The sequence below is a fragment of the Centropristis striata genome, chromosome 13 (assembly GCF_030273125.1).
Source record: "Centropristis striata isolate RG_2023a ecotype Rhode Island chromosome 13, C.striata_1.0, whole genome shotgun sequence".
Classification (NCBI taxonomy): domain Eukaryota; kingdom Metazoa; phylum Chordata; class Actinopteri; order Perciformes; family Serranidae; genus Centropristis; species Centropristis striata.
This window is the reverse complement of record NC_081529.1, coordinates 10103293-10118686: the sequence shown is the minus strand read 5'-3', so window position 1 is coordinate 10118686 and position 15394 is coordinate 10103293. Positions and strand designations below refer to the sequence as shown.

Below are 15394 nucleotides of genomic sequence, written 5' to 3'. Positions count from 1 at the left end.
GAAAGATATCAAGTGTGCAGGAGGATTTGGTTTCTTCCTTATGGTGCTTACAGTCTGTTGGGCCAAGCTGAGATGTATTTGGCTCTTCTGTCTTTGTGCTCTCATTGTGCCCCTCCACAGGGGTAGATGAGTCAGTCTCGCTCTGCAAGTGCTGCAGTTTTGCAGATTCTTGGTCATCTTCACTATCAAGTCTGGACAGCATCGGAAAGCAAAAGCATTACATGACATATTTGAACAAGTTAACGCAGCATCTCTGCCTAAAACAAGTCAACATTACACAGACCATGTGCAAGCTCTTATTCCTTATTCTCACACTAAGGTTATGTCCGTTTATGTGGGTTTTAGCAAACTGGGGGAGTTTTATGCTGACTCCAGTATTCGTAGACTCAGTATATTTGAATTTGAAGACTTTCAAGCCCACTAAATAAAAAAGAAAATACAGGATTATGTTTTTCTCCCCCATAATTTATTTCCTTGCAGCGTGGAAAATAACTTGAAACAGCATTTAGACCTTCAAGTTGGCAAATGAAACAGTAACGCTGTATTTTATGGGTCTGAATGCAATACATGGGTCTAATTTGGACTTCAGCAGTACGCATAGAGTTCAGTTAGTAAAGCAATAATTACAGTCAGCTAAGAAGTGTTAAAGGTTCTATATGTAACTTTTAGAAAATCCTTGTTATATACGTATTTGAGGCGCTAGGGTTTTGTGCTAGCTGAATTCCATGGCCGTTTGACCAGCCATTTATTTATTTATTTATTTATTTATTCTCCCCTGAAAAAAGCCTGGTTGCTGATTGGATTGAACGCTAAGCGGGATGTGTCCCTTTCATTCCTATCGAACTGCTCTTCGAGGATTCGTCTCCTCTCATCCATAATCATCGTCGCCATGTGCATGAACACAGCGACAAGAAACACATCAAGCTCCATCTCCGCCTGTCCTTCCTTATTGTTTACGTTTGGTGCGTCTCCTGTGTTAAATCCGTTGCGTATCTGACGTCGCGGTCGAAACTTTCGCTAAGCGATTACGCAACGATTTAAAACCATATGTCACCTCCGGAGTCTCATAAATCCCGCTGGGGCCCTTTTTTGTAATGGAGACACGCCAAGTGAATGGCCATTTGAGAGGGCTTGGCCTGAAACTTTCCCAGCGGCTACATCTTATCCAAATGGAAACGCACCTACGGTGCAAAGATGGAGCTTCAGTTAGCGGCTGTAGCAAACTCAAATTCAGCCAGCACAAAACCCAGGACCTGGAGTCACAGCAGCAGCGCTGGGTCTAAGACCCTCAGTGCTGGATCTAAGACCCTCAGTGCTGGATTTTGCACTGGTTGAATTCAAGTTGCGACAAGCCGTTGCTGCAGAATGTATGTAAAGGAAGGCAGGCATGTGTGGACACTGGGTGGGTGCCGGTTGTTTGTTGACTCCATTTCTAAGCAAACGTTAGCTACTGTTGCACGCTGTAAAGAAGCTGAAGAGAGGCATGCACACAAGGTAACATGCATCAACATCCCATTCATCGTGGTTCACAAATTGGGAGTTGGGATCCCAAAGGGGGTTGCAAGATAATCTGGGGGTAGCCAGATGGTTGTGGAGAAAAATAAAATCAAAACAAATTCAAAATAGGGTAACATATTTTACATTGGGAAATGTTTTCTTTTTCACAGCACAATGTGGCGGCTGTGATTCAGTTGGTAGATCGGTCACATACTGATTGGAAGGACGGAGGTTCGATCCCTGACCGTGGCAGCCTACATGTTGAAGTACCCTTGAGCAAGATACTGAACCCCAAATTGCTCCCGATGCTGCGTTCATCGGTGTGTGAATGAATTCCCAATGGTGGCAGGTGGCACCAGTGTGCCCTGGTAGCCTCGGCCACCAGTATGAATGTGTGTGTGAATGGGTGAATAGGGCGTAGTGTTTAGTGTAAAGCGCTTTGGATAAAAGTGCTATATAAGTGCACTCCATTTATGTGCATTTGGCAGCTTTCATGTGTAAAATTCAGTGCTAAACTTGTAAGTCACGAGGTCCAACACAGAGCAGGGTGCTGTCCCAGAAGGTCAGGGGGAGAGAAAAAGGACCTGGAAAACACTGGACAATGCCAAGTGCTAGCTATTAAAACTAAACTCCACCATAAACAAAGCATATTTTATTAATCAGGGCATTCACAAAGAGCAAGCAAAAACAGATGTTTATGCTGGTCAGTGGTCGCGGTTTTGGTGGGGTCGCAACTCAAAAAGGTTGAAAAAAAAACTACAACCGAGCAAGATGGGGCCATGTCTCAGTTTATAAATTATCTTACAATCTGCTGGCAATACAAAGTGATTCATGTATGAAAAAAGTTACACATAGAACCTTTAATGCAGTTAGCTTAGCTTAGCAAGAGACAAGAGGCACATGGCCTCAATATTTCTAAAATCCTGATTATCTGCCTTCATGATCTCTGTATTTTTTCACCACCAAACAACTCTCTACCCTTCCTCCTGCACCTCCTCCTCACCTGAGTCCAGAAGAAGGAGATCCTGGGCTGTGAGCAGCCAGACCATGAGGGTTAGAAAAGTGCTGTAGCTCCTCCTCTGACACATAGCAGCACACAAAACACACAACCACAGGAACATGACTTCACAGCTCAACAGCTACAGTCCACAGTCAAAGATACAGTGCATACTGACTGAGAGACTTCTGACTACATGCATAACACTGAAAACAATAAGGGGACAACAATGATAGGTACACTGATGGCATCATATATTAGCTAGATTCACTACTTTTTGTAATCACTACTGTGCACACTGCAAAAAAGGTGTGTCTAAAACAAGATAAAAGCACTAAATCTGAGGGAAATTATCTTGCTGCACGGACAGATATTTTTACTTTACAAGATTTCTTAAATTAAGATTATTTAATCTAGAAATAAGCATGTTGTACGCTTAAAATAAAAATAACTCTTAAAACAAGATCAATTAAAGCTGCAAGCAGCGATGAACTGGCCCGAGCAGAGTGACCTGACAATTATTTGGTTCTTACCAAGATAAAAAAAAAACTTTAGATTTAGAAGTGTTAGATAATTGATCTTGTTTAAGAGTTAATTTCTTATTAAAAGCGTTCAACATGCTTATTTCTAGATTTAATAATCTTAATTTAAGAAATCTTGTCAAGTGAAATTATCTGTCCATGCAGCAAGATCATTTCCCTCAGATTTAGTGTTGTTATCTTGTTTTTAGACACATTATTAAGCCATGTGTTACCATCTAGTGTTTCTTTCTCAGAGTCAGAGTCCCAGCTGAGGGAGGAAGGAAAGGCTGAGGACCTGAATCTCCTCTGTGCGCTCCTCCCTGCGTCTGCACTTGGCTGGGAGCCTTCGGTCTGCTTGGGGCCCTCATCCCCATCAGGGCCCCATTTGGCAGACATCAGGCCATCTCTCACATTTGGAGAACATGAGGACTGGATGATAAAAAGCACAGAAATGTTATTGTTAGATGATGAAAATGACCGTGATGACGATGATGAGGTTTATAATGATTTACCTGTAAGGTGCAGTTGATGAGGGTGGGGGTGACAGGGTTTTGTGCCGAGTTGGGTGGGGGCCCATAACTGGTCCCTGGGGATAGGGGTCGCCCTTCTGGCTCCATGGTCCCCCCAGAGAACAGTATGGAGTCCCACTGGTGACCAGCCTCCCTACATTGTGCAGCCTCCTCTTCTTCTGGAAACATGAAAACACACTTAACAAAATAAAAGTTTCTTAAAGTTTCATCATTTTTACTCACAGCCAACTCTGTCACCACTAACTGCACACACTAAATATTTTATAACACCCTGCACATTGTATGGAAAAATCAAAAATCATATGAGACAATATTAAAGTAACAGATCTGCAGAATCTGTCGTGCCTTGGCTGTCCTCCAGCTGCAGTTTTCGGACTGTCTGACCTATTTTCACAATATGTCTGGTCTTAAAGAATGAACCAGGGCGCTCAAATGGTTACATAAATAAGTGGCCTTTCTATTCAGGCCCATGTCCTCCCCTGCTGCCCCTCTCAAAAAGCAGGAAAATGCCCGGGTACATCAAGGTGTCCCACGGGTTGGAGTCTGGTGCCTCAGAGGACTTGGCTGGTATCGATCCAGTCGCTGTCAGGTGACTAGAACAACAATGCATCCGCGCACAATGCTTTTTTAAAGCCCAAACGCCCATAAGGTGCAGTTTTTTTTAGTGCAAATACTCACAGAAATCGGCCTGGTTTGCGGGTCGCAGTGAATCCTGGCTGTTCAAGCACCCTTCGTCATAGTTTGAGGACGGAGCTGAAGCTTTTAAGCCCCGACACGATGCTGGAGAGAGGCTTTCACTGCTCCCACGGACTAACTTGCTGTCCTAAATCGCCGCTCAGGTTTTTGCATGGATCCCTTGAAGATGCCAGACAGAGGACTCCATGTTATTTGGCTTGCAGGCACGCCACGGCAGCGTACGTAACGTCGACGGGGAGGGTGACGGGAAGAGTTGAGAGTAAAACACCAGAGTCAAGTTGAATAAGTTGAACTTTGACGAGCGCGGAGCTTTTATTCACATTTCGACAATGTGACGCTGATATGTGGAAAGATTTCTCCTTCAACGCGTTTTATTCCTGATGACATTTTATTCTGCGATGAATACCAGACTGGACGGTGTTAACGCATCACTGTGATGACGTTTATTTATGCCATACGTTATTTTATGGAAACCATGGAAACAGGTAAGCGTTAATTGTCAATTGTGGCAGTTTAGTTACAGTTAGCAGCAGTTTGGGCCCGATAATGACTTCTATAATAAATAATAAATATAAAACACTCCGCAGAAGTATCCCTCACTTTGAGGTAAAGGCCGCTGGATTGTGTTTGTCATTAGTTTGTGTAATAAAATTCCCTTAATGTTGCAAATCAATAAACGCTTTACTACTGGTTATTACATGGTCGTTTGGCGCCCCCCACCGGCCTGAGATGGAACTGCATGTTGTCTTATTAAGGGCAACTTTGGTGTTTTTAACCCTTTGATGCCCAACATATAAACACCCTCTAATGCACAACATGGGTCAAAAATGACCAGAATTCATTTCCCATGTTATTTAATGCTGGCTGTGTGTTTGAGTATCTTTCTTTTTTTATTACAACAGATCAATATATCAATATATATAATAGTTTTTGTTCATGAGAAGCGTAGTGATACAAAAAGTGATACACTAAATTAATAATTTGAGTATATGTGTAACTATGTTTGTCTTATTTTTAAGGTTTAACTTTTAAAGAGTTGTTAGAACCACCAGATTACATTGGAAAATCACATATTTTAACATTTGAGACTTATTAGAGCCACCAAATAATAATTTCCATTGAAAAAACACCAATTTAACAAAATAGGATAGTTAATATTTGTGTCTTCTTTGTGAGGTTTTAAATTGGTGATTAGTGAATTGGCGACAACATATTAACACCTTTTAATGCACAACCCATTTTATTTCATGCTGGCTGTGTGTTTGAATATCTTCTTTTCTTTTTTTTATTACAACAGATCATTATATCCATTTTTCCTTTCATACTTTATGAAGAAAAATAGTTTTTGTATTATTACATCAAGTTTACACACATGGGTCAAAAATGTCCTTGTACATTAGAAGCGTAGTGATACAAAAAGGGGTTTTATCCAAAAAGTAAGAAATGAAAACAAGATATTAGGATGTATGATGATCAAAAACAAGTTATTTGAGGAAAACCTGGAATACTGAATGATGAAATTAATTTATTGCAAAATTTTACTTTAACCCTCCTCTTATGTTGTGGGTCAAATTGGCCCATTTCAAAGTTTAAAAATCTAAAAAAGAAAAAAAATGTAAAGTATTTTTCCATAAAAAGAAAAAATGTAAGTGACACATAAAATTTTCCAAAAAATCAATGCCATGTAAAACCATCATATTTTATATGTAGGTATTTCCAATATACATAAAAAAGTTATAACATGCCTTTGTTTTATGAAAAAAGAGTGAGTTATCATCATTGAACCATGATCTGTGACAGGAAAAGAACACCATTGCACTAAATATTGATTTAAATGGTTAGTAATGGAGTTAATAATGAAATATAAACAGTGTTTATTGGGATTTTTTAGTTTTTGACACTTTTGTATAATTAAACATGCTCCAGGTTATTGCTGTTGCTGAAAAAACGAACACACAGGACGGTTAAGTAAAAGTATAAAGTATCAGCATGAAAATCCATGTTTCATTTACCTTACAGGACCTTTTTAATGTGCATGCATTTGCTTCTATTCATCCACTGTTTCTATTGTTTTTGTAATACATAAATAACTTCATGCAACACAGTGTTTAAAGAAAGTGGCTGCAACCCGAACATAAAAATTCAACAAATATTTATTATGTTATGTTTCGGTTTATTTCAAGACTCTTCTTGTCGAGTAGATCATGTTCTTTTCTTGACCTCCTAAAAGGAAGGAAATATGAAATGTGAGATAAAAGAAGTGAAGCAGTTTAAGTTAAATACAGTATGTTCAGCAAAATGACCAAACTCACTAAATCTGCAATAAAATGGACTCTTTGATTGATATTATCATATATGACCTAATTAGATTGTTTATACTGATTCATCAATGTGTAAACAGCATGTTACTGTTGTAGCTGGAGCCAGTTTTATATATGTTATATGCAGTTAGATATTTTACTCCAGTGGTTCCCAGCCTAGGGGCCGTAAGATTAATTAATTGATTAATGGTGTTAGAAAGAAAAACTTGGACGTTGGACAAATCTTTGCTTTTGAATTTGCACTGGAGAAATTGACCTCTTTGAGGTTTAAATCTGAATCCATCTGAGAAGTTCTGAGTGAAAATCTCTCTTTGGTGAAACTAACAACTTTAACAACAACAATCGGGAAAGTAAAAACATACAACATTTCCACTTTAATTGTGTTGGAGTAGAAGTATAATGTAACAAAAACATGAACAGTGGCGGTTCTACACAGGGGCCTACAGGGGCCACTGCCCCTGTTAAGAAGCCCTTGGCCCCTGCTGTGCCCCCTGTGTCAAATTAATAATAAAATTATCAATTTATAATGATAGACGACGGAACAATTCTTACCTATTTTTTGATCAAACAAAATCTAATTGTACACAAAAGGAACCCAGAATGTGTATATTGTATAATAGTTTAATTGTGCAATAAAAGCTTGTGTGTGTATATATAAAAAAAAAAATTCTCACTGTACTGCACTTTCAAAATAAAAGAAGTAATTGTGCACAAAAATGAGAAATGTCATTGTCGTACAAAAATAATGGTTATTGTTGGTGAGTGTCATTGTTTCAATCGATATATTTGTATCTTCAAAATATACTTAAATGAGATTCTTAAATAAGCTAAAATAAATGATTTGAATGCTTAAAAATCATATTTGCTGTTTTTTAATGTGCCCTCTGATTAAACACTGGCCCCTCCTTGGCCCCCACAGTAAAACTGGTCTAGAACCGCCACTGAACATGAAATACTCAATTAAGGTACAAGCACCTCAAGATGATATGCAAATTACCACAAGTCCTTCAAGATCCTAACACAATAGATTTTTTTTGTACTCTTTAATATGTTTCACAGCAGAGTTTCCTAAATTAGTGCCGTGTCGGAGATCAACACATAATCAAATCTAAACAGTCACAGTTTTAAACATGTGTATAATGTTTGTTGATTAGGTTAAGGCACCAAAACTACCTGGTTAGGTTTAGGGAAAATCATTGTTTAACTACATGATGTAGTGCTCTTATATATACACTACAGGCCAAAAGTTTGGAAGCAAGATCACATTTGTACAAAAAAAGATCATCATTGCTATACTTTGCAACAAAATAAACATGGTTATTATATAAAGAGTCACTTATTAGAACGCATTTTACTCTAATTATCAGGTATTTGGTTTTTTATTGCTTAGACTTTGTGTATCCTTCTTTCCTTAATGTATAAATCTGTTCTCTTGTTTCTTTTGTCAGAGATATGAACACAGTTGAGATTTATTGGGGTTTCTGTATCCAAACTCTCAAAATCCAAAGAGCTAAAGTGAAAAATGGAAACTGTGATTTGTTTTTTTTTACTTTTGCACTGAAGTTGTGACGCTTCCACATCTTCTCAACCCTAGAACTTATTTTCTTTTGTTTACATTTATTCAGTAATAGTCTGGTAACATTAATGTATACCTAAAGGTAAATTAAGGAAAATTGTTCAATTCAATAAAGGTAAAGTCTGATCATGTAGTAAACACATCTAAAAATCCAAAGAATCTATACTGGTTTTTACGAAAGCCATTATGAACAGAAAATTTAAGTTGCTTCCAAACTTTTGGCCTGTAGTGTATGATTGCAAAAAAAACATAAAATACCATAATTCAGCACTGACTTTTGGTTTCACACAGGACACAAACTGCTGTCTTCTGGGTCAAAGTCCTGTGTTTGTTAGACCCTCCATCAACCCCGAAATCCAATCTGTGTGCACTTTGTTGCTCTTTATACATCACCTGACTTCCTCCTTTACTCCTGTTATAATTACTAATAGTGGTGACGAGGTCAACACCAGGGTTATAATAGATTTGTTTTTTTCATTTGTTTTAGTTTTAATTTCGTTGTCAATTTTTGTTTTTAAAATGTAGTTAGTTTTAACACATTTTTAGAGTTTGTTTGCTAGTTTTAATTAGTTTTTAATTTTTGGAAAATGCTTTGTTTTAATTTAGTTTTTATTAGTTTTAGTTTTTTTATAATGGGGTATTTGTTGGGTGCCAGATTCAATAAGGTCACAATAAATGTTCCTTTATTTCCTTTGTCTGATCCATCTCAGCCCCAATGAGTTAATTAAGTCATAAAACCAGATAGATGAAATAGATTTCATATCAACCAAAAAGGTATATGTATGAAAAAACGAAAAAACGAAGGACATTTTCACTATAATTTTATTTAGTTAAAAAAAATAGAATTCTAGTTTTCTTTAGTTTGTTATTTTTCGTTAACTATAATAACCTTGGTCACCACCCAACAATAAACATAAATATGGGCGTAATAAGCTACTAGTCCAAACAACCTATGGGGTCATTTTTCTGTCGAGTGCAGTCCTTGAATACTGTATTTACACATACTATTCAACAAAGAGAACTTTATGCCAGAAATACTGCAAGAACCATCAGTGTGGTAATGTGGAAAACAAAATAGAGTGCTGCTACAAATACCAAGGTGTTCTTGCAATCATAAGCCCTACCCTGTCTGTCATGACATGTCCAAACAGGAGGGTAAAGAGAGGTTTTGAGGGATATCACACCCTGAGGAAAAATGGCTGTACAGTCTTGCATCAGGGTATTAAGGGCAGTTTAAAGAGATCAGCTCACCCCAAAGTGTTCCCAGCTCCTGATCTCATTATAGAGAGCTTCACCGGGGCAGGAAGTGTTCACCACCTGTCTGTGCCCCTGCAGGGTGAAGTTGGCTACCAGTCTCCCCCCGCCGACAGCGCAGGACGCCAGCTGATCTCTCACCAGCCCCATGGAATGCTGGGAGGGCAGATGGGTGGCGTAGTCTCCGATGAAGGAAACCCCGTAGCCTATGGAGTTGTGTCCCAGGGTGTGGGCCCCCTGCCAGAGCCAGCCTCGGCCCTCATACATGTGCCCGTCAGAACCTGCCACAAAGCTTAGGAGAGCAAAAAAGCTTAGACATTTGTAAGTTTGGTGCTAAATTCCTCATATGTGCAGAATATTTAACATGAGACTGAAAGTCTCACTGCTCGTACCGAGGGAAGAAACCTGCCAACTCCATTATCTATAATGTTTATCAGTTAATCGATTAATCGCTAAAAGCCTGTTTTGATAACATACGCTTTTATTTTGAAAGGATGAAAAGAGACTTCCTGTCGATCGTAAAACTAACTCATCTGAGATGATTTTTTGTTTTTTGGAAATGCTTAGTTTTAGTTTAGTTTTTATTAGTTTTAGTGTTAGTTTGAGGTTTTTTTGTAATGGGGTATTTGTTGGGTGTCAGATTTAAAAAAGTTACAATAAATGTTTATGGTTTAATCTTTATTTCCTTTGTCTGATCCATCTCAGCCCCAATAAGTTTATTAAGTCATAAAACCAGATAGATGAAATAGATTTCATATCAACCAAAAAGGTTTACGTATGAGAAAAGTTGACAAAGACGAAAACGAAGAACATTTTCACTATAATTTTAGTTAGTTTTAGTTAGTTTTGTAACCACAAAATACAGTTTCAGTTAGTTATTGTTTTTTTTTTTAAAAACTCGTTTTTGTTTTTATTTCAGTTAACGAAAATGTTTTTTCAATTCTAGTTTTCGTTATTTCGTTAGTTTTCATTGACTATAATAACCTTGGTCACCACCCAACAATAAACATAAATATGGGCTTAATAAGTTGCTAGTCCAAACGATCTATGAGGTTATTGCAACTTTCAGTTTGCAAACTAAAGCTTTATCCAACTTAATTCTCAGCTCATTGGATTATTAACGTACGGCCAAAAAACCGAACGGTCAGCGTGTTTCAGTTCAGGGAGTTCTGATAAGCAGTTATAGATAAACTTAAATTTAAAAAATACACAGATCAATTAAAAATACTATGTGATGGACCAAATTCTTAACGACCATTAATGGATCATGGATGAATTCTTCCCATCCCTACTAGTACCTGTATCCTATGTCGTCCCAGCCTCTGTCCTCCTGGTGGAAGCGCTGCATGGAGCGCATGTCTGCAGAGCACTGCTCAAAGGTCAGGCAGGGTTTTCCCGGGCTGTGAGTGTGGTGGATGTACATGAAGGAGAGAGGAAGAGACAGGTTGGTGGGGGTTCCTTTGTACGGCTTTGCACCCCACATGCAGCGAGGTATGATGGGTGGGCACTCTGAAACAGGTTAACAAGAGACAAGAGCTGCTCAGTAATGTAAAGTGAATTCAGTACAGGGTGTGCAGACTTTATTGTCCCGAGTTTGAAAGGCAGAGAGAATTTTTTTACTTTGGTTTGAATTGTTATTGTTATTGTTAGACAAAAAAGGACTGTAAAGAAACCAAAACAACGAGATGCAAAACCAACAGCAGAACAGCTGCAAAGAGATTCAAAATTAAAACGGGGCAAAATGAGCACAAAGAGACACAAAACAATTACAAAGTGATTGATAATGACCGCAAAGAGACATTGAGGTGTGAAACAGCTGCTCAAGAGACACAAATATAGTAACAACGACTATGAATGGGGGCAAAACAACCACAAAGATACACAAAACAACTACAAAGAGATGCAAAATGACAATAAAGAGACACAAAAAGACTTGAAAGAGACCAAAACAATCACAACACTCGCAAAACAGCTGCAAAGAGACTCACGACAACAAAGAAGCACAAAACAACCACAGAAAAACAAAAGGATTGAAACGATTACTGCAAAGAGAAACCCACAACCCACAACTAAGAAAAAAAAGGCCAAAACATCCCCAAAGAGACACAAAACAATTATAAAGAGATGCAAAATGAACACAAAAAGGACACAAAATTGACACAAATGGGGACAAAATTACCACAACGAGAGACAAAATTTACATATAGAGAGACAAGTTAACCACAAAGAGACACAAAACAACTACAAAGAGATGTCAAAATGACCACAACGAGACACAAAATTGACACAAAGAGGGACAAAATTACCACAATGAGACACAAAAAGGGACGAATGGCCACAATGAGACACAAAATTGACACACGGGGGGGCAAAATGACCACAGAGGGACAAAAAAAGATTTTAAAGAGATCAAAACAATGACATAAAATGCAAAACACCTCCAAAGAGACCCACAACTAAGAAAAAAGGACAAAACAACCACAAAAAGACACAAAACAACCACAAAAAGATTTAAAAGATTTGAATTTGAATGACATAAAGAGAGACAAGTTAACCACAAAGAGACACAAAAACAGAGACATGTCTAACCGCGGCCCGTTGTCTCTGAACCTACCCATGTACACGTGGACAAACTGTTTCATTCCTTCTTTCACAGCAGCCGTCAGGTTCTGCTTCTCCTTCACGTCCATCTTCGAGCGTCCCTTCAGTCTCCGCTGCAGCTCCACGGCCTTCACCACCTGTCTGACCAGCAGCGGGGGGGCCACCAGCCCTCTGAAGTTGTCCCTGCGGCGTCTGCTGATGAGGCGGGGGGCAGCGTCCAGCCCCCTGGCGTCCAGCTGGTGGCAGTAGTACTCTGTCAGCAGGCTGCTGAGCCTGAGAGGACGTCTGGACTCAGCAGAGAGCTCCAAGCCGAGGACCACGCCGTCCATGGCTCCGTTGACCTGGGCCGTGGTGAGCACAGAGGGGCCGTCCAGCAGGGTGAAGACCTGAGGACGGGTGAGGCTGTCCCAGCAGCCGTCAGGTCCCAGGTGTGGGGGCAGAGGAGAGCTGTGCAGGTCTTTAGCCAGCGTGAGGCGGTACAGGCCTCGGACACGGCCCGGGGTCTTGGAGAGGAGGCCGGCTTCGATGCCCAGGAGGAGCGGGGTGAGGGCCACAGTGGTGCCATCAGACGTCAGAACCACACCCTCCTCTTTATTATCTCCAGTCACTCTATGATGCACCGCCTTCTTAATGTGCACTGAGAGGCCAGCGTGCATTTGAGGACCACCAGAGTCTGCATTACCAAGAAAGTGCTGAATGAAAGAATCGTTAAGGCCCGCAGTCCTGCGCAGCCTCCTCAGCACAGCTACAGGCTGGGCCCCTGGGGCCCCTGCCTCCACCTGCTTCACCACCCTGATGAAGTCATCCATGTGCCGGGAAAAGGAAGCTGGAGACAGGAAACACGTTTGTCATTCAGATTAGAGTCCATATCTTCAGCTCCACACACTGGAAAACAAAACTGTTGTTTGCAGCTGATTTGGTGGTCAAACTCTAGGCACAACATATGCAAATTGTTATAGCTAGTTTTTGTTTGTTTTTTCCAAGCATTCTGGATCCCTCCTCTAAATGTCCCCTTTCTTTATTTGTTTGTTTGTTTGTTTGTTTGTTTGTTTGTTTTATATTCTTCCTTTTTCTTTTTTTGGTTATTGTTTATTTGGCCACTGTTCACCCCTCCTGTTTTTCTTTGAGGGGGAGAGAGTTGTATTTGCTCATTATCATTACTATTTATTGTTTTTTGCTGATTTAATGTGAATGTGACTCTCTAGTTGGGGGTGGAGGGTTCTAAAAGGGGGGGGGGGGGGGGGGGGGTGAATTGTACCCTTACTGATTGAATATGTATTATGTCCTGACAACCCAATAAAGAAATATATGGGGGAAAAAAACGCAGCTGTGGTTGCCAGATTGCCAGATTATTGTACTTGTTTATATTGTACATTTTTAGACTTTATTATATTTATTACTTGTTTATTTGCTTATATGTCTAGTTTATACTGCTGTTTACTATTTATTGTTTTTGATATCCACTTTGCTGCTGTAACTCTTGAAATTTCCCTGTTGTGGGAAATCTTAATCTTATTTCTGTAAAATAAATAAATAATCAAATTTAGACATGATCCCTATTTGGTCTTATTGTTTGCCATTGGATCAGCCAATATTTTGGCATCTGCTTTCTACATTTATGTTACAATATATGACCCTGATTCTTAAAAACACAATGCATTGATTTGCAAATTCTTTGCAACCTTCACCAACCTCAGAGACAAATGATCAAACTGATAAACTTTTGTTTTTTATAAATATATACACTCATTTAATGCATTCTGTTTTTATTTTATAAATACAACGTTCCATTTTTTGGGGGGGAATTGCAGTTGTAAACGTCTATGTTTATTTACCCATTTATTTTATTTTTATTTATTCTTGTTTTTTAGTTTTGATTTCTAGAATGGGTTGACAATGTAATACATTGTATGTAGAATGTTTAATAATGTTAAATGTTTAATAAAGTTATTTGTCAAAGGAAACAGCCTTGGAGTAACTTTGCATTATCCTTACTTTACTTATATCAGTGCAAATTCCATATAATTCACTACAAATGTATTTTCCCCTTATTTAATACATTTTAATGTCACAGAAATTCTTTATAGCATATCATTTACAGATATAAATGTGTGTTTGTGAATTTTGTGAACAGTTAAAAGTGTTTTATATTGGTTAGGATCTACAAAGAACCACATATTTAATTCAAGATACTGTGTCATTTCCATATCTAAACATACATTTCCAGAAAACCTGTAATACAAGAAATAATGTTCTGAATGCAAATAATGAAGTAGTGAAGTTTCATGGTGATATCTTAAAGTTTTACCTTATTTTGCTTGTCGTGTTTCAGCATCAAATATATTGTAAATGTAACCGTAATAACCTCTATGGGTGCATGTGTTTACTCAGTAATTTCTCTGTTTGTACAGGTGTGACAATCGGCTTATTAAAGGGGAAGGGGCCCCACAGAGGCTCCACACTCTTGTTGTCATAACAAGAATGAGTACGGATTCAAGCTGAGATTTAAGCTGTAGATCATGTATTTATGAGCTCATACATGGACAAATGAGTCAATATTTTGGCTATTTTGAGAGTAAAATAAGCAGTCAAGTAGACACACAGTAAGCAATCTTAGCTACATATTTATGTAAAAGAAAAAGGTTTTGTCTTCCAAATAATCTCAATGCACACTGTAAAAAATGTCTGTAGATTTTACAGTGGAAAACTGCTAAACCATGACAGTAGAAGACCGTAAAATGATAAATGGGTTAATTCAGTTTCAGTAACAATGAAACACTGTAAATTAATATATATATATATATATATATATATTTTACAGTTTTTAAAAAAATGCATTACTCGACTGTAAAATACACTGGCAATATACTGTAATATATATATATATATATATATATATATAAAAGCCATCACTGTAATTTTTGCATTTATTTTTTGTAAAATCCCTTTTCTAGCTGTTAAATGTACTAAACACCTCTAACAGAAATATACTGTAATATTAAATGGTAAAATCTTAAATTTATGCAGCATTAATAAAGTATTTTCTTGTCAATTATATGGCAGAACAGCGTTTCTTTTGATGGAAAAGCCTTCTATTTATACAGTAAAAAATGGAATAAAATGGCACTCTTAAACGTGAAATCAACAGTGCTAATATCATTTTACTGTAATATTAAAAAAAAGTTGCACCATATTTATTACAGTAAAGTTCTGGCAACCACAGCTGCTGTTTTTTTACTATAAAAACAACAGTTTTTTTTTTTTTTTTTTACAGTGCACATGCTGCCATTATATCTAAAAAAAGGGTGAAAACATGAACAAATATCTTTACCTTCTGCATATGTGCTGATCAACACAAAAACCAGGACAAGGGTCTGTTTCCAGTAGCTTTTCTCCATCAT

The 15394-nt window shown here is 38.1% G+C and overlaps 2 protein-coding genes across 2 annotated transcripts in view; both read right to left on the bottom strand.

The window, feature by feature from the left end:
* The window catches only part of wizb (WIZ zinc finger b), a 44450-nt gene extending 39777 nt beyond the window's left edge, over positions 1-4673 (bottom strand). Inside the window, exons 1-5 of the mRNA XM_059347910.1 lie at positions 4224-4673; positions 3528-3703; positions 3249-3444; positions 2501-2576; positions 52-191 (exon numbers count right to left, since the gene is read on the bottom strand). Of these exons, the coding sequence (XP_059203893.1) occupies positions 52-191; positions 2501-2576; positions 3249-3444; positions 3528-3632 (517 nt within the window). The 5' untranslated portion in view covers positions 3633-3703; positions 4224-4673. The remainder of the gene's footprint in view (positions 1-51; positions 192-2500; positions 2577-3248; positions 3445-3527; positions 3704-4223) is intronic.
* Positions 4674-6233: 1560 nt separating this feature from the next.
* pglyrp6 (peptidoglycan recognition protein 6) lies at positions 6234-15394 on the bottom strand. The gene is made up of 5 exons (XM_059348355.1): positions 15325-15394; positions 12007-12819; positions 10691-10901; positions 9390-9684; positions 6234-6464 (listed from the first exon to the last, which is right to left on the bottom strand). Exons 1-5 carry the CDS (start codon positions 15392-15394, stop codon positions 6444-6446), a joined length of 1410 nt encoding a protein of 469 aa, XP_059204338.1. The 3' UTR covers positions 6234-6443.